This window comes from Cheilinus undulatus, linkage group 20 (assembly GCF_018320785.1).
Source record: "Cheilinus undulatus linkage group 20, ASM1832078v1, whole genome shotgun sequence".
NCBI lineage: Eukaryota > Metazoa > Chordata > Actinopteri > Labriformes > Labridae > Cheilinus > Cheilinus undulatus.
Genome location: NC_054884.1, coordinates 16,184,579 through 16,208,007, shown reverse-complemented (window position 1 = coordinate 16,208,007; position 23,429 = coordinate 16,184,579). Strand labels below are relative to the sequence as shown.

The 23,429-nt window shown below is 38.5% G+C and overlaps 2 protein-coding genes across 2 annotated transcripts in view; both read left to right on the top strand.

Moving 5' to 3' along the window:
- Nucleotides 1-3,776: 3,776 nt before the first annotated feature.
- Nucleotides 3,777-13,446, top strand: telo2 (TEL2, telomere maintenance 2, homolog (S. cerevisiae)). Its single transcript, XM_041814897.1, has 20 exons — nucleotides 3,777-4,603; nucleotides 4,676-4,953; nucleotides 5,049-5,117; nucleotides 5,817-5,964; nucleotides 6,055-6,157; nucleotides 6,261-6,329; nucleotides 6,419-6,560; nucleotides 6,732-6,868; nucleotides 7,376-7,461; nucleotides 7,770-7,859; nucleotides 7,949-8,037; nucleotides 8,125-8,216; nucleotides 8,799-8,915; nucleotides 9,014-9,085; nucleotides 9,162-9,332; nucleotides 9,407-9,498; nucleotides 9,578-9,677; nucleotides 9,853-9,917; nucleotides 10,185-10,300; nucleotides 12,808-13,446. The coding sequence occupies exons 1-20, from the start codon at nucleotides 4,263-4,265 to the stop codon at nucleotides 12,927-12,929; spliced, it is 2,499 nt and encodes an 832-aa protein (XP_041670831.1). The 5' UTR covers nucleotides 3,777-4,262; the 3' UTR covers nucleotides 12,930-13,446.
- A 1,540-nt stretch (nucleotides 13,447-14,986) lies between these two features.
- Nucleotides 14,987-23,429, top strand: part of ift140 (intraflagellar transport 140 homolog (Chlamydomonas)) — a 36,901-nt gene continuing 28,458 nt past the window's right edge. Inside the window, exons 1-16 of the mRNA XM_041815406.1 lie at nucleotides 14,987-15,118; nucleotides 15,603-15,766; nucleotides 15,885-16,106; nucleotides 16,830-16,951; nucleotides 17,070-17,200; nucleotides 19,205-19,380; nucleotides 19,538-19,635; nucleotides 19,711-19,817; nucleotides 19,968-20,110; nucleotides 20,212-20,415; nucleotides 20,530-20,602; nucleotides 20,725-20,816; nucleotides 22,617-22,744; nucleotides 22,867-22,984; nucleotides 23,085-23,206; nucleotides 23,293-23,428. Coding sequence (XP_041671340.1) covers nucleotides 15,620-15,766; nucleotides 15,885-16,106; nucleotides 16,830-16,951; nucleotides 17,070-17,200; nucleotides 19,205-19,380; nucleotides 19,538-19,635; nucleotides 19,711-19,817; nucleotides 19,968-20,110; nucleotides 20,212-20,415; nucleotides 20,530-20,602; nucleotides 20,725-20,816; nucleotides 22,617-22,744; nucleotides 22,867-22,984; nucleotides 23,085-23,206; nucleotides 23,293-23,428 — 2,019 coding nt within the window. The 5' untranslated portion in view covers nucleotides 14,987-15,118; nucleotides 15,603-15,619. The remainder of the gene's footprint in view (nucleotides 15,119-15,602; nucleotides 15,767-15,884; nucleotides 16,107-16,829; nucleotides 16,952-17,069; nucleotides 17,201-19,204; nucleotides 19,381-19,537; nucleotides 19,636-19,710; nucleotides 19,818-19,967; nucleotides 20,111-20,211; nucleotides 20,416-20,529; nucleotides 20,603-20,724; nucleotides 20,817-22,616; nucleotides 22,745-22,866; nucleotides 22,985-23,084; nucleotides 23,207-23,292; nucleotide 23,429) is intronic.

Sequence of the window (23,429 nt, the reverse complement as noted above, 5' to 3'; positions counted from 1 at the left end):
TTTAACCAAAACTGATGTCCACAAACCTCTTGAAGGTCCTGCTTCTGCAGAAAGTAAAACACTTGTGAGGTTTTACAGCATGTTTTCGGCTAGTTGGTCAGTTGTTTGGGGTCTTCAGTTAGTCAGAATTGGTGTCAGTCATTGAGAGAGGAGTGGTGGAGTGATGCTTATTTGATATTGGAGTGCAGGGACTTGTAAAGGCAAAGCAAGAAAATGCAAGAAATGGCTGTAAAATTTGTGGGAAAATTTGTCAACATATTTTAAAAGCATTCCATAAAAATGTACCTGAAATGTCTTGAAATATTCCCCAAATGTTTGAGTGAAATTTTAAAGCCTGAACATTTCTGTAAAGATTTCCTCAAGAATGCCATGTAAATTCTTGAAATTTCTCAAATTATCCCCTAATCTTTCAAGTACAATCCCAAAAATGTACAAATACTTGAAAATTTCAAAGCCCCCCTCCAAAACCCCAATCAAAATTCCCCAAATTAACGAGTATGTTCTAAATTTTCTTTAAAAAAAAAACCTAAACATTTCCAAATAAATGCTCCCAAACATTCAAACAAATTTCCCAAATTCCCATGAAAATGCTGAGAAAGAAATATCCCCAGCCTTCAGTGAAACTCCTGAAAATTTCAGGAAATATTCCCTAAAATTTCTATGGAAATTCCAAAAAATTTCAAAGCAGACTCTGGCAACATTTCAAGGAAAATGTTTAAACTTCAACGGAAATCTGGACAATTATTTCAAAATTGTGATATAAGGCGCTGTAGAAAAATCAATGTAATGTCCTCATATGTTCATTGGGTCTTTGGAGATTAAATCAAGTCATTCTTACACGGATTTCCAGAATGCACTGACAAAATTTTGCAGTGCCACCATAAATATTGGGTTATTTATGAACTAAAATGAAAATATAACAAATGTAAATACTTGTAGTTTAATATGGTACATTTTTTCAGTCCCACACTTCTTCTCTGTTATACCCCATCATTCTCCATTAATATACCATTTGATACTTCTAGTCATATCCCACAGTGCTGACAATACTGTTGTGATTTGATTGCATAAGCATGCTTGGTCACACAAACATTTGCAGCCTCTTTTCTATCAGCACCACCTACTGGTTTTGGTTACACACTGCATTGGCAGTCAACCACATCTGTACCGTCATTGTTAGAATGATTAAGAATATTCTTAATGCCCATGACTTGCATAAAGGAAAAAGGCACATACCTAGTTCAATTCAAAAATTCAAAATAAGTAAACATTTTAACTTATTTTTTATTGTTTCAACATCAATCATATTACTGTTCTGAGACAAAATACTGACGTGGTCAGTGTGCTGAGGCCATATATCAATATTATCTTAATAAAGCTCCCGTGAGGAAATTTTGTTGCATTGTTTTGGAGGTCCCTGTGGATAAACCTGACCATCTCATGTATTTGCAAATTTTTTCCTGTGTTCATGTACAGTGCTTAACAAATTTATTAGACCACCTGTCATATTTGTCTCAAAGACCATCCAGCATCATGAAGTGCTTTAATGCGGACTCTTTCATTTTCAATGAGCTCTCCACATTTTACCATTTTGAACAGGAATGAGGAATTTCAAACTGAATTCACCCAAATTTGAGCTGGCTCACTGGGCTTCTCTGAGAAGTCAGAAATGAATCAAGCATAACATTCAACCACTAAAACTCATTTTTCTGTTCAGGAATGCAAGTAAATAACTATGATTTGACATATTAATCAAGAAAAAACAATGTACTTTACTATTTTTTCCGTTTTTTTGTAAATCAGTAAATTTGAAAATTCATGGATAATGATAATTACATTTAAGCATTAAAAATTTTTCGGTTAAAGAGCTTCTACATATTGGTGTATTAACCATTGCAGAAACATAAAAAAATGATTTTGGTAATTACCAATGCTGTTTATTTTGGGCAGCTGTGGCATAAACCTTACTTTGGTTAGGGTTAGGGTGGTCTAATAAATTTGTTAAGCACTGTAAGTATTTTCTTTTCCTTTTTTTAAGAAATAAAACATTGTTTTTGAGGAGAAAAATGTTGTACTAATCAAGAATTGTGATGTAGAGGCTGTTTCTCTGGGGTGCTGAGGATCTGAAAATAATCTATGACATCTAACACTATGGGCACAGGTATTACACATTACAATAATGAAACTGTTAATCTTGTCACTGATGGTCTTGTTAGTTTCTTTAGGTGATGAAGAGGCATCTATATTGTTTTTGGCCCATTTCCTGCATAATCTCCCCAGAAGTTTTAATTTTAAAAAATGAACTGGTATATATATCATAATCAATAGTTTAGAAAGTCAGAATAAGCAACTCAGTAGTTATCTGACTTTCTTCTAAGCATCAAGTTATTTATGCATATTGAAAGGAGACAGAAACAGGCATCCCACGCATGGAAAACATGTGAAAGTGAAGAAGAAAATACTTAAAAGCCATGTTATAAGCTAAATCATTTGTAGCCCAACATGTTTTCCAACATTGAAATAGTCAGCATGCCTTGAATATACAGATATTAATCTGATCAGAGCAAATACTTATGTAGTAACAGTATACTGGACGTATTGGTCATTATCAGTTTATTTACATTGCGGATGTACATAATGAAAAGGAAAAATGTACATAAAATCAGACTACATGTAGATCAAACAACATGAATAGTAAGGTATTATTTAAAAAGCCCCACATGGAGGTGTGTGGTAAAGTGCTAGTGCTGAAGTCTTGATGTATTGCACATGATTAAATGTGCTTGAGAAAATTGCACATTTGTTCTTGGCCTGTTGATTTAAAGTGCTGATATTATTACACAGAATGTGCATATACAGATGTGTTTATGCACGTATTATTGCCGAGGGAAAGCATACATAGGTGTGTCTATGTATGTTGCACCATGTATGCACAAAAATGCATACATAGCTGTATGAAAGTGTGTATGCATAGACTTAAACACATATAAACATGGCAGGCAAATATGATGCAAATATTATGAACTAGCCTGTAACAAGACAATATTTGACATGAAAAATTAAATAAAGCACAGGTCCAAAAGTGGAGAAATGCATTAAAATTGCAAAAACTCCCTTGGTTCATTTTCAGTGCATATTTAGGAATTAAATTGATAAATAGTAAATAATTCCCCATCTGTTTTATGGCATTGTAATGGGTTTAATCATAGAATAAAAATAATTAATCTCGTAATAATCTTAATTTGTAACGTACTTTTAGTATTTCAGTTTAAATACTTTCCAACTTTTGAGTGCTTTTGTCCCTCTTCCTGAAAAATTCTGAGTCTACGACTGTAGTAGCTATTTCCATCCTTATTTTTACTTTTTCACGCTTTTAATGCCTGTTTTCTTACATTGCATTAATCCAGTTTCGAAGAGCCCCCATTGTTTATTTATTTATTTGACATTTTTCGTCAACTTCAGTCAAAACGAGCAACCATTCGTCTCCCTTTTCATCAGGTTAATTAGCTTGATATTATCGGAAAAAATAGTAATTGATAAATTTTGTTGTTGCTTACTAATTAAATAAGAAATGTGTAAATAAATATTCTTAATTTGTAACATATAAGCATGTGTTTAAATTTATAAGCGAATAACTGACTGCCTAATCTAACCTTGTGTGTTTAGTTTAAGTGTTACAAAAACTGTTAGAATTCTTGAATGCTACACAAGGCTGACTGTCCCGGAACCTTTTCTCTCCTTCTTTGATTACTACGGACGTATTTTGACGGAGCACATGAAGAGAAAACACACGGCGCGACATTCCAGTTTTTTCATGACAGTAGGAGCTTCAGATATTACACATCAATAATTATTTGGCTATGACAATGGCTGTTAATACACTTTCAGTTAGCACATAAATGTATGCTGCATTGTATTATGAAAAAAGTGAGTTGTATATTAATGTATATTGGCTAACAGCTGTCTCTTATTCATTTGCCAATGGTTGTTTAAAATATAAATATATTTCTGCTAATTTACTGGACGGTTGAAGCACTTTGAACATGACGTCACTATCTGGCCGTTAGCCGCTATGCTCAATGGCTGCAGCTACACTAGTAAAGGGAAAGTTCGCTAAAAACAGGATTGAATTAATTTATGATAGTACAGTCAGACAGTCTGAGTGTGCTACGTCAGTCTAATTAAAACTTAAAAGCTCTATATAAGTGGAGCAAAATTATTCTTAAAAACTTAAAGTGAAATGCTCCTTTAAGTAGAAAAAGATGGAGCCCCTTAGTCCAAATACTGAGGTTCGCCTGGCAGTGTCTCAGTGTTTTCACATCCTCAGTTCATCCACCGATATCAAAGACATCATCACCGCTCTTCAGACTCTTCACTGTTACCTGGATGATGGACCTGAGAGTAAAGCCACATCAGTCCAGCGTACAGAGTTCAGGAGAGCTCACTTCACTCGCACCCTTCAGTTTCTTGTCAGTCACATCCAGGCTGACTGGTTTCACAGCCTCACAACAGCACAGCGCACAGAATTATGGGACGGATTCTTCCTCCAAGGCCCTCCTGAGCAGGCGCTTCTGGTGCTGATGGATGGGATAGGAGAGCTAAGGTTTGCAAAGTTAAAAATGGGATGCTCACTCCATCTGCACTCATATTAAATGTAATTTTCTCTTTATTTTAGTGCCAGTGCAAGCCTTGACCACATGGTCAGCATCACAGAGAGGTTCCTTCAGAGCAGCCGCCTCGCAGACCTGCTGTGGTCCTACTGTCTTCACACGGCTCCCTCTGACTCCCCCCAGCTTAGAGAGACTCTGCTAGGACGTGTTGTCTCTCTGCCGGATGTCACTGCCAACAAGTTACACCTGAACAACAAGGCGCTTTTTCTCCCTCAGCAGTATTACCCACTGCTGGCTGCAGAGATTCTCTCTGCTCTGGAGAAGACATGCCAAGCACTTAAAGGTGAAGGAACAACATAACTGAATCCAGCCGATGTTAAAGATACATTACTGTGAATTTAAGTTGACATATTTCGTCCTGATTTATGTTTTCAACAGATGGCACAGACTGCTCCCTGACATTTGTGGCTCAGACACTTGGAAAACTTTGCATCCAGGGTCACAGTGGTGAGTTTGTACTGCTTTGAGTATGGTGTGACAAAACAGCAATATCATCATCATCCCTACTCATGTCATCCAGTTATCAGATTACTGGTGCCAAATATTGATATTTTAAATTTAGAAAATATGGCACTCATAACAGATTTATCTGCAAATTTGACTTGTCATTTTACTACTTAATGGCTTAATGTTAACAGCAACGAGAAAGGGAAAATAAGTTGACGGGGGGATACTGTTAAAAAAAGGTGAAAGAAGTGAAGAGATGAGCACTTGGTGCAAACAGGTCACAAATAGTCAAACAGTTAAATAGTCTGATCTCAGCTCATGCTTTTGTCTAATTTAGTTTTGGTTAGATTTCATTATAAGCTCTGTCAGACTGATAATATTTCACAATTTTCTAAAATGTATAGACGAAATCACTTGGAAAATGATAAATACAACCAACAAATTAATGTACAATGAATATTAAGAAGCCAGCTAGCTGCCAGCCAAGCACACTACAAGCTTTGATTAACCTGTAATATTATGGATTGATAAAGTATCATAGGCATAAGTTTGGTCCATTAGATCAACTCAAAGTAAAATAAAATAAATAGAAAAGACATTTTCCAGATGCTTATAATTTTTAATCCCTTGTCATTTAAAAATAGCTCCAATACAAAATCTTTTCTACCATCTTCTGCTCTTTCCTCCTCTTCTCTGCAGCCCTGGTGCTGGCTGTGATGGCTCCTCGGCTCTCTGCCTGCACCCGCTCAGACATGGTGTGGCAGCGAGTTTGTTGGAAGCTGTTTGAGAACGTCCCGCAGAGATGGGTGGAGAGTGTGCTCACAGGTCTTGTGCAGGTTGTCAGCGGGTAAAAAACAGTAATAGGACTGTGATATACATTTTTACATCTGGTAGCTCTGTTTTCCCGCTGCTTCAATGACAATGGTCTTTGTTTCAGGCCTAAAGCTTTGGGCAGGATCATTGGTAATCTAGTGCTAACAAACAAAAAAGCCCAGTTTGTCATCACTCATAAACTGCTGTTACTGCAGTACAAATATGAGGTAAGGACTTATTTTTTAACCCTAAAAGTAAACTATTATAATTTTGTGAATATCAAAAGATGCTTGAGTGTTTTATTTATTTATTTATTTATTTTTGCTTTAGACTCGAGTCTTGAGGATTATTCTCGGTTACCTCGCAGCAGATAAAGATCGACGCCCTCTGCTCATCCAGGTAAATGCACCAGGCTGAACATGATACCATGTTGTACTGTTTATATTGATGATTTAGACATGTTCACATGTATGTGTGTGTGTTCTTAGGTGTTACGGTCTGTGTGTCAGGCCTGGGCTAACCCCAGTGCAGTGAAACACACACCTTTAGAGCAGCAGCTGTACGTGAGCAAGGCTTTACTGCTGAGCGTGACTCTACTGAACGACACTGAGCTACACAATCTGCGATCAGGTACAAAATAAATGATTGATTGATTAGAGTTTATAATCAGTACTTTTGTCAATTTAGTGTTTATCTGTAGAAAAAGAAAAAAATCCAATTTGCAGACAGCCAGATTTTAAATGATTTCAGTAGTGAAAGTGTAACAAGTATTCCCTGTTTGTCATGTTCCTCTTCCCTCAGACTTGCTGCAGTGTCTGCTGGGCGGCATGCAGAGTCACCTGGACAGCAGTGTGGTGCGGATCAGGCATATTGGCATGGTGGTGGGAGAGTGCTTGAGCTCTCGCTTGGACATGAACGGAGCAGAGCTCAAATTTGAGGTGAGATTAATGTAGAAATATCCACATAAACTCTTGTCTGAGGCTGAGGAGCATATTAGCCATACCTCACAGTTTTTTAATAGCTCTGCCTCCACCTGCTGTTTTTCATGCACGGTATCTGAGTTTGTAGTGTTTCTCTCCTGAAACCAAAATAATCCCATCAAGGTTTTTTTTTTTTTCAAATGGCACCAGCTAATCCGAGGTTATTTGATACCTAGCTTTAACTTCATCGTACCACCTCAAAATAGTCTGAAGCATGGTTATTGTACTCAGTTCTCCATCCAATAGATAATACCTGTGCATGCTGAGAGAGAGCAGTGCTTGTTTCTATAAAACTATATTTTTTAACCGACACAAAGTCAGACTTTTCCTGTGTTTACTGTGAGTGCTCATAGTGTGGTATTAATGTAATAGGGATTTATTGTGCAGCTCAAAGCTTTTAAATTGATTCATCACTTGAAATACCATTATGATGAAAGCAGAGTCTGAGTTTGTGTTGTGTTTTAGTACGATCAGGATGAAGAAACACAGGAGCTTCTCTCTCTAATGACTCCTGTTACTGATGATGAATCAGAGGCTGAGCCTGTAAACAGGTAAGTTGCATCACTATAATGGTCACTTTGAGGATAAATAAATAGATAAAGCACTTTCTACAAATTTAAAAATGTGATATTTAGGACTTTGCTATCTGCTGCATGGACAAAACAAACTTGTATCGCTATTCTCCAAGCACATAGTATTTCACCATTTTATAGGGTTAACCGAGCAGGATGAAAAATTAAAATATAAGGTTACATTCATTGTTTATTTTATGAAACTAATGTGCCAAATCTTGTAATATTGTTGGCCTTAGAAGAATACAAGGCACTGATTTAATTCAATAGAGTTCTGTCACCCTCAGAGTTGACTCTCCACAAGAGACCAAAGAGGAATCACCTCGCTCTGCTCAGAATCAAGCTCCAAAAACTGACTCAGAGTCTGACCTGGACAGGTCAGTTTCTTCAGTTATGACCATGTACATCACATTTATGAGTTAAACTAAGTTAAACTGTATTCACTCTGAGTTTTTTATCTTTACAGTGATGATGAGCTAACTCCTTATGACATGTCTGCTGATCAGGAGCTAAGTAAAGCATCTCCACCACGCTACCTGCGAGACTGTCTGGAAAGTGAGGCTCAATAGTTTGATTAAATCTCATCCTGCTGTGTTTTTTCCTCCTGCTTTAACCTTTTCTTTAATCTGTTGACCCACCCAGCTTTAATTTCCTCTGATGATCCGATGCGTGTGGAGCTGAGTTTGAGAGCTGCTGAGGGTTTGGTGAGAAAGAACGCATTTGCAGCCAGAGAGGTACATCAAGCAACACAGACACAGTGCTTCAGATTTATTCATTACACTTTCTTTCAGATTTATCTTATTACCAAAGCCTTTTGGCTTTTGGATGTTTCATAGATTTATACATATACTTTCTGAAAATAAATATTATTAATAAAATTGATAAAACCAATATTAAGTGTCTGAACAAACTTTGATATCCCAGCAGTATTGTGAATTAATTTACCCTGATCTGGGCAGTTTTTGGTTGTATTGCATGGGTTTGTAGTGAGAGGAACATCAGCAAGTTTAGTTAAACTCTCCAGAGCATTAACTATTTAAAGCAAAAGAAACTTTATTGCCACATTTGTTTTTTTTAATTGGCTTGGCAATCGATAAATGACCAAAAAAAACAAGTATTTGGTTTGACCAAAGAATTCTCTAGAATCTAGGAAATATTTGCATACTATTCCCAAATCTCTTACATTTCATACTCAATGATTAATCAGTTAATAGCAAGAAGTGGTAGATTATTTTGTAAAAAAAAAAAAAAAAAGTACATAATTTGCCTTTTTTAGATCCCTCCTCAAACTTTGCTTTGTTTTCCACCATTTCCAGATCAGTGTGCAGCTGACCAAAGTGCTTCTTCACATGGAGGATAAGTACAGCATTCTTGGCTTCATGAGTCTCAGACAGGCGACCATGGTGGCGCTCACAGTCATTGACACTATCCCTGTATGATGTTTATTCTCAGTTTTACACTGTCTGCCTTTTAACGACACAATTTGTACAATGTTTTGTACAGATTTCTCACTTTCATCTCTTTACTTTAGGTGACTCAGTATCTGACCACAGAGTTTTACTCCTTGAACTACAGTCTTCGCCAGCGACTTGACATCTTGGAGGTAGATAAATTCAGATTCTGCACTCTTAATTACCATTAATTGCAAAGGAATAATGATGCTGTTTTTGGGTTAACAGGTTCTTGCTCTGGCAGCTCAAGAGCTCTCTAAACCGGTCACAGAAATAAGTGATACATCTTTAAGCATTGCTGCCAGCACTGATTTGACTCCATACCCCGGTGACAATCCCGTTCACTGGCGAGAAGAAGTAGAGAAACGGATTCAAAGCAAGACGAGGCGCATCAGTAAGGTAGGCAAAGCAGGAAGACATTTTTCTTCTGCTGTTTTGGTGTTAAATTACAGCATTTTCCCCACTCTCAACAGGGTGCGACAAAGCCTCCAGCCAAAGCTACCCTGAACCGTTATGCCCCAGTCGCTGGACACTTCTTTTTTCCTCTGCTCAGGAATTTTGACAAGTAAGGATGTCCCTTCTCTGATTTTTATGCTTACTTGTACAAAAACTCTTTAAAACTAAAATCAACACCTCTCTGCTAGACCTCAGGTGACGTTTGACCTGTTGGGCAGTGACCAGCTGGTGCTAGGGCGGTTGATCCGTACACTGGGCCTCTTTATGCATCTGGCAGCCAACTCAACGGTATTTCCTTCAAATCTGTCCATGCAGTTCCTCTAAAGTCAGAGACTGACACCAAAAAGCTATCAAACACTGTTTCATCTCAGTCAGTACTAGCATAAAAATAATAAAACTCATATTTCTATTCTTCACTTCTCTGAGACTCCGGTGATTTAACTGTTATTCAATTTGTTTGCAGATAGCAGCACAGATGGGTCGAGCGTTGCTGGACTTTGTGTGGGCTGTGCGCTATCATGTTGACCAGTAAGTATGATTCATATCAGTGTTTCAGAGAGGAGAGTGTGAGAAAGCTCTCACAGGGCTGTAATCCACTGTTTTCACAAAAAAAGTGCAATTTATGATTAATCTACTGTATGTATTCTACCTGGCATCAGGTTTTTCATTTTGGTTTATTAAGAATAAGAAAGTCAGACTTAAAACTAACAAATCTGAACCATCGTCAAGGTCTGCACAGGATGTTTTGTTCTCTTCTTTCAGTGAGAGTTGTAACCTGTCATCTCTCTGTTGAAGGGTGGTGAGACGAGGTGTCCTCTTCGCTGTCTGCTCTGTTTTTCTGAGCGTGAACTCTCAGAACCTGCTGGTAGACCTCGGTGATCAGCTGTTTGAGACAAGAACTTGGCTGGCAGGTACAAAATAAAAACCCTGATCAGGGGTTGGATAATAGTGGCACTGCTACATATAATCACCCTGGCTTGTGTGATACAATGATTGATTTTCTAGCACTTATATTTTACAATAGGAAAGAGCTGCAGTAATCTTTGAAAATAGATGGCAAGGTGGGCATATTGGCCAAATCAAATAGTCAAATTATAGATTGCAAGCTCACTTTTAGTGGTAAAATGTGACGAGCAGTGGAATTTATACAAATGGATTTCTGTTATTTGGTCTTGTCTGTTGTACTATAGAATATGCAAAATGCAGAAATCCAGGGTGGAGGGGAACCTCCCTATTTAAAACTGAAAGGCTTATTCTTAGTTAAAGACCCTGTAAAGTGAAATCCAAAGTTTGTGTCTTAACACTCTACATATGTTGGAATATGGTTGGTGTAAACATGGGAAAACACTGAGATCTACATGTGACTGAATTCTGGATTTAGACTGTTAGAAAGTTTTTCACCACTTTCCTGGCTTGGTTTCATGTGGGCAGGGCAATATGTGGGCCCATGATGTCATAAGCCCGTGGTAGGGAATGGCCCTGCCCCTCTAACACTACAATATAAAATCACAGAACAGTTCATCTCAGTACAGCCTGTTTTTAGCTGATGTCACTGCCTTTATTGAAAGTTAACAGTCAGTTAAATGCTGTTTTTCTGTTAATTATGAGGTAAATTTGCAAATCTATCAGCCACAGTAGTCTATGAATCATTTAAGGCATCATAACAGAGATTTGAGCCAGAAAACAGACTTTGTCTCTTCTTCTGAGGTCTACAAAAGCACAAGAGGCAGGCTAGTGCTGTGAGAGCTTTCCTCCATTCAAATTGTAACATTTTTAAATCTGAGAGGATTGTATTTATTCCTGAGTGGGCGTGGCTTCATCTCATTCAACAGACACACCCACACCATCCTGGAGCAGATTTTCCTGCCTCATTTTTCATGATTTTGAGGCTTAATTTGATAAACTTGGAGATGTTTTATTTGACTGAAATTTGACTTGGGGGTTCATAACACAGTGACTTGTCATACAACAAACCTAAATATAGATTTATTTTCACTTTACAGGGTCTTAAAACACCAGTTTAGATAAGCCTGTTTATGTTTTTTATGTTTAATATTAACCATGTGTGTTCTGCTAAATGCTACTAGGCTAAATCTTACAAACTGCACCTTAAGTAGAAGTAAAAGTACTGATTTCAGAATGTACTAAAAAGTACAAGTACCCAATAACTACTCAGTTACAGTTGAGTAAATGTACTGAAGCCAATAGCAGCAAAATTCATGCGCATTTGCTCCTTTATCCGCTGCGTCTCAAGGTCCAGTCCACTAAGCATATCTCTGTAATCATCTTCAAGCACCAACACTCCTAAAATTTGGTAGCTTCGTGCAGTTTTTGCTGATGTTTTGGGTCTAAATGAGAAGAAGAGTCAGCATCTTCTTTTTCTGCTAGATAAAGCAATATTCTTGTGCTAAGCAGGGGCGGATCAAGCTGTAGCCAGGGTCCAACCAGGCCCCCCTGAAATCTGATTGTCCACAGCAAAATCCTTCATTATGGTTGGCTACTTTCCTTGTCATCCATTAATAGAAACATTGTATTTTTCTCTACTCTGCCCTCTGTAGAAAAAGGTTTGGACATCCTTGCATTATGTCAATAATCAGTGTATTCTGATGAAATCATCATCTTGGGCTAGGGATGTGCACAGTTAGTCTGCTAAAGGCTTAAATTCTATTCTAAAATCTACAAACTTGGGATAAAGTTGTCTAAAGGAATGTTATATTGTTGTGTTTGTTACTGTGTTTTATCATATCATATGGTATCATAATGTGTAGTGTTGTAAGTTACTGTGCAAGTTCCACCCCTACTTTCAATGACATTGCTCCTCTTGTATCTTGGTCACAATAATGCAGATGTTTTTACACAAATCTTATTATAATCACCTAGTTCTAAAGTTGAATTAAAGCAGGGCATTTTTTTAGTTGTGTCATAGCAGGGCTGCATATTCAAACATCAGATTCTTACTTAAAAGACAAGTGTTCTTCCTCTGTTGCTTGTATCATACTCAGTTGTAAAACATGATTCCTATAAATGCACGCAAGTCTGTGGTTACACCTGCACAGTGTAATTTTGTCCGGGATGTCCCTTCAATGACACACAAACCCATAGAGCACACACACCCACAGCTGGACGGAGCATTTCTGGGAATTAGATGAGAAACCAGGATGTCCTGTACCACACAGGCTGTCCATGACGTGACTGGCTCCTCCACAGTTTGATGTTCCTTTATCCCTCGGAGGATAAAAGTAGCTCATATAGCAGGGAGTGACAGTGCTAGAGACTTTTTTTTTATCACATGTTGTTGCTCGTGCAAGGAAACGGATCTGAGAATGTGGCTTTGCTTTTAAAGTCACACTGAGACATTCTCTTACAGCATGGTTTCACCAGGTATCTAATGGTGCTTTTCTGTTATTAATTTTCACAGATGTAGCTGAAGGAGACCCTGATGGAGATTGCCGGAGTCTGGCGGTGCAGAGTTTGGTTCTGATGGACAAATGCCTGAAAAAACAGATGCAAAATCCACAAGCACTGAGCCTAGAATCCTGAAGTACTGTATTTGTTCAACAAAAATCCCCCCAGAGCCTCAAGAGAGATGGATGAATGTAGTTTTATATATACATTGGACTCTCGGGAGTTTGTTTCATTTGCTGAAACAATCAATCAGCCACCTTCTTCCTCTACCCCTCTACCCACTGAACAGTTTTACTAAGATGAAGTGTATCATGTATGGACCTGATGAAATATTGATTGATTTGAAGATTAGGATACTGTTTGTTACTACCAATAAATTGTACTTTATAAGGATATCCTTTTCCTGTACTGGCACATCTCTCGGTGCTGTGCTTGTTTGTTTGTTGAGGACATCCTGTGAATATTCACGTACATTCATCCAGTTAGAAATAATGCATGTTCTACTACTTCCTCTCTTGACATTATGTTCATTTGTTCACAAACATTTTGTTGTACACAGTGGTTTGAAGTTTAATTTACAGCAACCTCATTTTAGCAATTTTGGAATACTTGGAGGAAAAATCTGCACTGATAAAAGATATTTTGTAAACTGTCTTTGTGCCATCTTTCTCCGATGTCAGACCTTAAAACACATTTGATGATTAGTGACTTGGGTTGATTTCAGTGAAGGATAGAATATTAAGTAAGATCTCAAATCTCACAAAGCCATATTTTATTCACAGTAGAACATAGACAACATATCAGATGCTCAAACTGAGACATTTTATGATTTCATGAAAAATATTTGCTCATTTTGAATTTGATGGCAGCGTCACAACTTAAAAAAGTGAGGACAGGGCAACAAAAGGCAGGGGATGTAAGTAGTACTTGTGAAAAACAGTTGACCTAATAAGGTCAACTAGCAACAAGTCAATAACATGACTGGGTATAACAGGAGCATTATAGAGAAGCAGAGCCTCTCAGAAGTAATAAGCAGAGGTTAACTGCAAAAAAAAAAAAAATTAAATTGTGGTACAATTTCAGAAAAATGCTCCTCAACCTAAAACTGAAGGCTTTGAATATCCCACTATCGTTAGTACATGATGTTATCAAAAGAATCTGGAGAAATCTCTGTGCACAAGGGACAAAGCCAAAGGTCAGTATTGGATGCTGTGATTGATGGGCCATCGGGCATCACTGCATTACAAACAGGCATGATTCTGTACTGAAAATCAATGCATGGTCTCAGGAACACTTTCAAAGTCTGTCAACACAGTTCACCGTGCCATTCACAAGTGCAAGCTAAAGATTTACGTAAACACAATCCAGAAATGCCACTGTCTTCTGTGCCTAAAGTCATTTATAAAGGAGTGAGGCAAAATGGAAAACTGCTTTATGGTTCGATAAGTCAAAATTTGAAATTCTTTTAGAAACTTTGGACAGCATGTCCTGTGGACTAAAGAGGAGAGGGACCATCCAGCTTGTTTTCAGCACACAGTTCAAAAGCCTGAATCTCTGATGGTATGGGTTTGATTGAGAAGAAGACAGAGGTTTAAGAGCAATATACGCTCCCATACCAGCCACCTCTTGTTCAAGAAAGGCCTTGCATATTTCAGAAAGACAATGTTTAGCAACATACTGCATCCATCACAACAGCGTGACTTTACAGTAGAAGATTCCAGGTTCTGAATTGGTCGTCCTGCAGTTAAGACCTTTCACCAACAGAAAACATTTGGCCAGCATACAAAAAAAAATCTAAGAAGACTCAGAAATGTTGAGCAGCTAGAATCCTGTCAGACAAGAATAGGACACTATATATGAAACTATATATTATATTGTGAATAGAATATAGCTTTGTGGGACTTGCAAATCACTTCATTACATTTTACAGTGTCCCAACTGTTTTGGAATCGGGGCTGTACTACTAAATAAAGGGTACCGTGATTTTATATTTCTTTCCTGAATATTAATATCCATTATGAATCAGTCGGTTAAGTGAGTTCTTAGCTTATACCACAATTAAAATAGACAATATGGGACAATTGTCTAATGCCCTCAGCTGCTCTCAATGTTACACTTTCTTCGGATAAACTCGGCTTTAGTTCGTGCATTTCCGTAACTCCTCCTCGTCTCCCTAGCCTCGAGGTTGTCAGGGGCAACTGAGAGAGACGCTTTTTGGTCACAGTGGAGGCTGCACAAGAACACTCAAAGTTACGGTCGATATTTTTATTACTTTCGGGATTAAATCACCAAGTCAGCATTACCCTGACGAAAACTACGGCGAGGTTGGTCCTCTGAATATTTCACTAAACGGTTAATTTCATTCTAAGGTGGCGAAAGCCAGCAATGAATGCTAACTTATCTAAGGTAGCTTAGCTAATGTTAGCGGCTAAGCTAACTTAATGATCTGTCACATAACGCGACTAATTTTAATTGTAGCTTTCATCACTAAGTATATCGATTAAACAGCAGCACGGTTAAGACTACTTTATATGTCTACATACGTTATGGAACTAGCATAGCATTGACCATCGTTACATATAGAGTAAAACTCTGCAAGGAATCACCGGATGCTATTAAAGGAGGACAAATTCAGAAGTTAACTAAGATTTTATAGCCGACCATATCTGAAGAAGAAACGTTGAGGTCTTTAAGGCTTTAATGGTTCACAATTTCATGCATAATTGAAAGCCTGCGTCAAATCACGTATAATAGATCAATTTCAACCTCACGTTACCTCGCATGTTAAGTTTCTTGTACCTTTTGCAGAGAGGAGCTCTGGGGACATGGCGGTGTATTTTGACCACCGTATAGATGCCCCCGAAAGCAGTGGAGTACCCTCTCAGTTGTCCTGGCACTCTGCTCTCCCTGTCCTGGCTGTGGCTTCAAGCAGCCCAATCACAGGAGGCCATATAGACCTCTACCTGCAACAGGTAAACACTGACACGCAATACTTTCTTATGCATTTCAAGTGATATTCACTTTGTGTATATATAATCATTCCCAGTATATTTGCCAAACTGTGCATAATTTGTTGTTGTCTATATGCAGGGAGAGTATGTGGAGAGCTGTCATTTAGAGCACCCTCAGCAGCCCACAGTGCTGTGCTGGCACCCCACAAAACCAGTGTTGGCGCTGGGCTGGGAGAATGGAGAAGTGGTGCTGCTGACACACCCCTCTGGAGATCAAACAGTCCTTCCCAGCACACACACAGTCTGCATCACTTTGCTGGAGTGGAGCAGCTCCGGTAGCCGCTTGGTAACTGGCGATCAGGTGAGTGTGATGCAATGACTGTTTTACATGATCCATTAACATAATGATGCATTTAAAGCATAATAGCATATATCATATACACATTTTTGTAAATACTTGAATCAAGACTTTTTATTGACGTGGCAAGAAGGTTACTATTCCTAATGGGGTTAGAACTAAAAACAAATGAAGTGTTAAAATCTGAAACCATTTAAATGTCTCATTTATTCACATAAAATGACTTAAATCTCCTGGGCAGGATTGGCAGTATATGTCCATTTGGCACTCCTGAAAACCTATTTTTTCTTTGCTATTTTTGTCCTGTACATAAATACCTAATATCTTGTTTATTTGTTTGCCAAATATCTCATCCGGCATCTTTCAATGAGAATTTTTAGTCAGATATTAACAAAAGTTGTTTAAGCAGAATGCTATTAGTTCTAGTTCATTTGATGCCTAACCCGCAGCAGCAGTCTCAGGCATTCAAAGTAAGTATGAAGAAAGAATCAATCTTTTCACCAATGTTCTTGTTTGCTTTAGAAGATTGCAAAGAAGCACTGGTAGTAATTTCGACCAGTTTCACAGGGCTTGGGAATCTACATCACATCGCATTGCAATGGCCATGCTGGGGGCTGCAGTAGTGATCAAACAGAGATAAAAAATGAGCTGCGGTGGCTACCAACATAGCAGATCTCCCAGAAAGCATCACAGGAGCTTTAACAAAGTGTTATTGTTTATTTTCAGACTGGAACTCTGGCGGTTTGGAAAGTTGATGCTCGAGGTAGACTTCAAGGAAACCATCTTGTGAAACATGAATACAACAGACCTCTAACTTGCTGCATCTTCCGACCAGCTTCACCAGGAGAGTAAGTGAAAAGGATAAATGCAACTTTTCCCTTCAGTGAAATACTGCAAAATGGATCCATTAATCGTGTTAGGTGTAAATATTGATTGGCTAATCAAAGGATCTAAATTATGGTACAGCGACGTGGCAAAGCTAGCCCGGGCATCTGTAAGTGGAGATGAAAGTGCTCTGGATATGTTCAGCTGGAAGGGAGCACCTCTAAAGATGGGTCCACAGGAGGGACTTGTATTCTACGTCAGCACTGCAGATGGTAAGAGTTTGTCTTTCTGTCCTGAAGTGTTGTACTACCATGAGAGAAAAAGCCACTTTGGCTGATTTTCCATTAAAAAATGTTTTGTTTTTTTTACAATATTATCTGAAAAACATGTCTAAAAAAATTTCCTCTTGCACTTTACAAGAAAGTGGTGCTCTGAAAAACTAAAGGTGCTTTTGACTGCAGGAACAAGGATCTAGATTTAGTTCTGGGGTAGTAGTGCTAAATGTTTGTTTACACAGTTGTGCCCAAGAACTCACCCTTTAATCATAGACCGGCAGTTAAATGCCATCCCAGAAGAGGACAGAATTTGTTTCTTGTATGGCTTTGGAGAAAGAGTCCCTGTAAAGTGGTAAAAAAATCAGTATTTTAGGTTTGTTGTGTGACAGGCCACTGTGTTATGAACAACCAAATCAAATTTCAGTCATGAAAACATTTCTAAGCTTATAAAACTAAGCTCCAAAATCATGAAAAATTAAGCAGTTATATCTGCTCAAGAGAAAGACAGTCCGAAAAGAAAGACGATGATAAAAAATACTGCAACCAGAATTGAGGAATCCTCTGTCTGCTAAGCTGCTATGATAAAACTCTCTTTTGAGCCACCAGAGAAACAGTCACAGTTAAGTCATGACAGGTTTCATTTTCTCACCCTGCATTAAACACTTCAGGAGTTCCTAATATCTTATTTTCTAAGTTATATGAAGTTATGTTTCGCGTTTATGTGGTGTCTTTTTAGTTAAGTTGCTGCTGAAAACACTCCATTATCTAAAGTTACCTTTTACAATAAATGTCTTCAATGGTGATTAGCATTACAGGTTGCTATTGTGACAGACTCTGCAACAATAGAATGTGTCTATCATCAGCTACTCTACTAAACTTTAGCATCGCTACACTAAATGGCAGGAGGGATTGAAATGTTGCTGCTTTAAAGGGATAAAGCCACTGTCCACTTCTTTCATCATCCAGGACTGAAGACAAGATAAATATTAATTAAAACACACCTTCAGTAGGTACGATGTTTGTTCTTGCTGCATCTGGTTCAAGTGAAAAGTAGACAGCACTCCAGCAAATAGCCTGCCCCCTGATCTTATGGTGAACTATGGCCAGAGCACAGCTGCCTGGCTCTGTGCCAGAGCAGAGACAGAAGTCTGTTTTCTGTCACAAATCACTCACTGTGGCTGATAGATTCGGCAAGTTTACATCACAATGAAAAAAAACAGGATTTAACAGGCTTTTATTTTCAATTAAGGCAGTGATATCAGCTAAGTACAGACTGTATTAAGATAAGCTGCTCAGTGATTTTATATCATTATATCATTGTAATTCCCAATAGTGCCCGGTGACCTCATAGGGCGCTACATTTTGCCCCGCCCACATTAAACCTAGCCACAAAGGAGGGGAAAACTTTCTATTGGCCTAACTCCAAATACAGCCACACAGCTTTCCCAGTGTTTTTACATCTTTACAGTAACCTTATTCCAATATATCTAATGTGGTTTGACACAAATTTTGGATTTCCCTTTACAGCAACTTTACTTTTCTGTTTTACTGTCCAGCTTACAATGACTTAAGGGATGTACTTTCTAGTAAAATGCCTTGACTTGAATGACTTTTTTGGTTTGATGATTATGAGTTTTGCTTTAGAAAAGAAGACGAAGCCTGGGAGAATTGGCAGAATGTTTGATTTAACGCTGAGCTAGAGAAGGAATATGCAACTTTGTAATTGCTTGTATTGGCTTGATTTGCTGGAACACTGCAACAGTATTTCTGGTGTCTTATAAACCCATGAGCATTTGGCACTTTTTGTGCATGACACGTAAATAAAGTACAATCAATAAATAAAATATACAGTGGTGTAAATACTGCAATAAAAAGACTCACACATCATGTTTCTCATAACTCATCTCATTGTACAATTATGAAATTTATGACCTTGTTAACCTTGTTCCTGGAACCTTATATCAGTAATCTTTAAATTTATGTTTCTTGTGTATTCTGTAGGAAAAGTCCACTGTGTGGATGAGCACTGTAAAACAAGCACACTCATCAGCGTGGAGGGTTCAATCAGGAAGCTTTTCTACTTTGAGAAAAGAGAAGTGCTTGCCGTGATCACAGAGACCATGATGTTGTCACAGTACACTCTCGGATCAGAGGGAGGAGCCCAGGAATTCATGAAGGTATTAAAAACCATTTCAAAGAAAAACAGGGTATTTTAATGTGCTGGGAGCCCAACTGTGAGAGGAAACTTTCTGTAAACAATCCTGTATAATAAAAAAAATTCAATGACAGTTTGAACTGAATATCACTTTCATTTATGCCTTTTATTGCATTTAGGTTAAGCTGAGCAGCAGCAGCAGGACTGGGGAGAATGTGGACATTGTCTGGACAGAGAGTGGCCTCCTCATCACAGCTGCAGGAGAACTTGTTATCAGGTCAGTGTAAACACACTGTTTTCATACATATTTTAAATAATTCCATTTTAACTTTATTTGTTCCTCTACTTTAAGGCTGTGGGACCTAGAGAGGGATGACAACTATGTTCTGCCACTGGATGAGACTCTGGGATTTGAGAGAGGAGAGATGATCAACTGTGTTTCATACTGTGCAGGAAAAGGTAGCTGCCAAATTTGACCTGTACTCATACTTGTTGTGTTTGTACTTCACATTTAAGTGGATATTGATTGTTCAGTGTCTTCTAGGTAGACCAATATTGCCTCCTGATTTCAAGCCTTACTGCTTTTCTTTAATGTCTCTATCTCCACAGAAATCTTGGCTGCTGGTACGACCCAAGGGCGCATAGCAATATGGAGGATGGTAGTGCAGTCGGACAGCAGCAGAGCTGATAACAAGGTCCAGTGGAAGCTACAGACACCCACAGAAGTAGATGGAAATGTGACACAGCTGCAGGTAGTGTCAGGAATAACTGTGTGAGCACATGAAAATGAGTGATGTAAAATGATGATACATGCTATGATACTAAAAGTATATAATGAGACTCTTTCATTCAGTGGGGTTCTAGCCTGAATCTGCTGGCAGCCAACAATTCAAACACCGTATTGATCCTGTGTGAGCACATGATGTCAGCACACTTCAGCCAGCAGGTGGCAGCAGTGCAGCTCACCCCAACTCAGCTCAGCATCACCCAATTCCCTGCAGGAGTGCACCTGGCTCTGCAGTCTGACAGACACATCAAGGGAGTGTGTGTTAACAAGGTGAGTGCTGCTGAAAAGGAGAAATGAACGAAATGCACTGAAGAAAGTTCTAATAAAGACCAAGTGACAGATAAAGTTGATATGGTAACTAGATGTGCAATGTCATTGCAACAGGAGTCAGTGACTGTGTGGAGTGGCAAGCAGGTCACCGTGTATGAACTTTCAGGAACTGTTCTTCGTAATACAGGTACATCAATGAAAACACTGATCTGACCAAACAGTCTTAAACAGATCAGCTGACTGATGATTCATCCTCTTGAAACTCTACTTTTAGTATTTTTTCTGAACTTTCTTGCTTGCTTTTCCCAGGAGCCTTCCTTTGTGACTCCCATGTAGTAGCTGTACATGGCGAGAATCTCTACACAGTGGAACCAAACAGAGTCCAGATTCGCACACCACAGGTCAGTCATCCCACATGGAATCAAAAATTAAGTGCTTTCATTCAGGGACGTGGGCCCGAATCTGAGCAGACTTGACCCAAAAGTCTAGTTCATTTGAGCAGTGTGAACACAAGTGTGCCCAAGTACATCTGAGGACATGAATTTTTTGCTGAATACCATACTTTTGTAGTTAATTCTAAAAGTTTTGTGCGTGAAATGCGACCACACTGAGAAGCATACCAAAATGATGTTTGCTACTGGTTCTCTCATAAGCATCCAAGAATTCAGTGTGAAATGACGGACTCACATCCTTAATGACATAGTTAGGTCAGTACTGTTAGCATGCTAGTGTGCTAGCTAACATTAGCAACTGCTAATATGTTATTAGCAAAGACTAAAGGCATTTAAGACTATAACAATATTTTCTAATGAAGTCTAAATGAAATAAAAGTTAATTTAATTGTGGGTCAAAACAGCCTTCAAACTGTGGTCATTATCACCCAACATCTGTTAACGATCTGCTGTTAAAAAAGACAGAAGAAATAAAGGTGGTTAAACTGTTGTCTCTTCCTGTGGGTGCAAAACAGCAGGGACTGATTTGGGACCAAACTACTCTGCCTTGATAAAGTGCTGTGCACTGTATTTAAGTATACTGTCAAAAGTATATAACTTGAGTATGCAATTTGGAACACACTGAAAAGGTGCCCAAGTACAGGGTACTTGTCGGAATGTCAGAAATAATACAAAGATCCCGTGTAGCCAGCAGGATGGGCTCCATTGACCAGATGGAGCATGAACAAATGTCAGCCTGAGTGCTTTCCATGGCTGTCTCTTCCTCTTTCTTCTTCTTGGCATGTTTGCAAACCAACTACATACTGCCACATTCTGTATTGGACAGAATACATACCCAAGTATGACTGGGCACAGAATTATGTTACTAATGTGAAAGTAGACCAGCAATGGAGAGGTGAGGAATCACACCCAAGCGCAGTTGGTATCACTGGTACGAAGTAAAGCCTGGAGTTTTGAAATCTCAGTGTTAAACATTTCAGAGTTGATTTTAACCCCCAAAGTGTAATTTTAGCTCCATTCTGAGTTAAATGCCCCTAATTGTTGGAGCTACTTGATGGTGTTAATGCATTCAGTGTTAGTCCAACTCTGCACAGAGTTTTCCCATCATACCCTTGTACAAAGTGCTAAGATGTGTTTTAGATGTTTTTAGATGTGTTTATATGTTTAAATATGTCTAGAGGTGTTTAGATGTTGCCTGTTGTACAGTGATCACTGCTGGGATTCCTTTGATCTTGTTTCTAGTGCATTATTGTCCTTTTTGATGTTAGACACTTCTGCACCACGAGTGCAGTTATCCACTGAGTTACTGACTGCCCACCTGTAGCAAGGGGCCGTCCACAGGAAAGGGTTGTGAGCTGATTCTCATCAAAGGGTGTTTTCCAACACTGCAGTAGTCTCTGTGCTCAATCCTTCCAAGAGAGCAAAAACTATGATCTGTTTCATAGCCAAACATGAGTGAAAATGTTGGCATTGAGGGAGTATTACACCAACAGAAGTAAAGAAAACAACATTGGAACTGGCCAGCTAAATTGTTATTTTATTCATTGGTATGGGCATGGGCCCTGACTTTTAAAATCTGTGCATCTCTATAAAACACCCTTAAAAAACAGAAACGAAAAAAATCGGAGGAATAATATGGAAAGATAAATGAGTGTTGTCTGATTTCAAGTGAGCACGAAAACTAAGAAAAGAAACGTTCAAAGCTTTAGAACTGGTTCATAGTTGACACATTTTTTTCCCTTTCTGCAGGGCACTGTAAAGCAACTGCTGACCTTCTCCAAGGTAGAGGGCAACCCTGTGATACTAAACGTGTGTCAGTCATACCTGGTGGTAGGCACAGACACTGCACACATCAGAGTTTTCGACCTCTCTCGAAGGTAAATATTAATTTTGCTTCCTTTATTTAAATAAAAGGATTATAGCTTACTTTCATCTGTTTAATTAATGTTAAAAGCTTCAATTTGGTTTAGAACTGCATGTTGATTTTATATCTTTATAGAGATGCCAAAGCTCACTGCAATGCTAAAAACCTGGCTGAGCAGATTTCCAATCTGGGAGCCTTGAGGTCAGTCAAGTGTAATGCCAACGGTAGCCAAGTCAGCATCCTAATCACACAGGTAAATAAAGAAGTCCCTCTTCTCTCTGACTAGCTAAAACTAATTATTAAAGATGCTTTAAGCTTAAAATATATCACTGTAATGTAACTCCTCCTTACAGGTTAATGGACGCCCGGATCACAAAGTGTACTTTTACGACATTGAGATGGACACTGTGACACATTTTGATTTCTTCATCGGCAGACCATCCAGCAGTATCTCACAGTCAGAAGAAAGTGAACGGTAACTAGTATCTCTTTTTGAAAGCACTGCCCACATCTTCTCTCTTCTATTTATCTTACAGTGAGAATGGCTGCTTTGTTTTTCAGGCAGCAGTTTCAGATGACAGAGCTCAGCGGCCGCTGCCCTATATCTCACTTCTGGGATGAGAGTGAACCTCGTCTTTTTGTGTGTGAAACTGTGCCCATCAGCTCTGAATCCTCATTGACTAGTTGTTTAGACACGG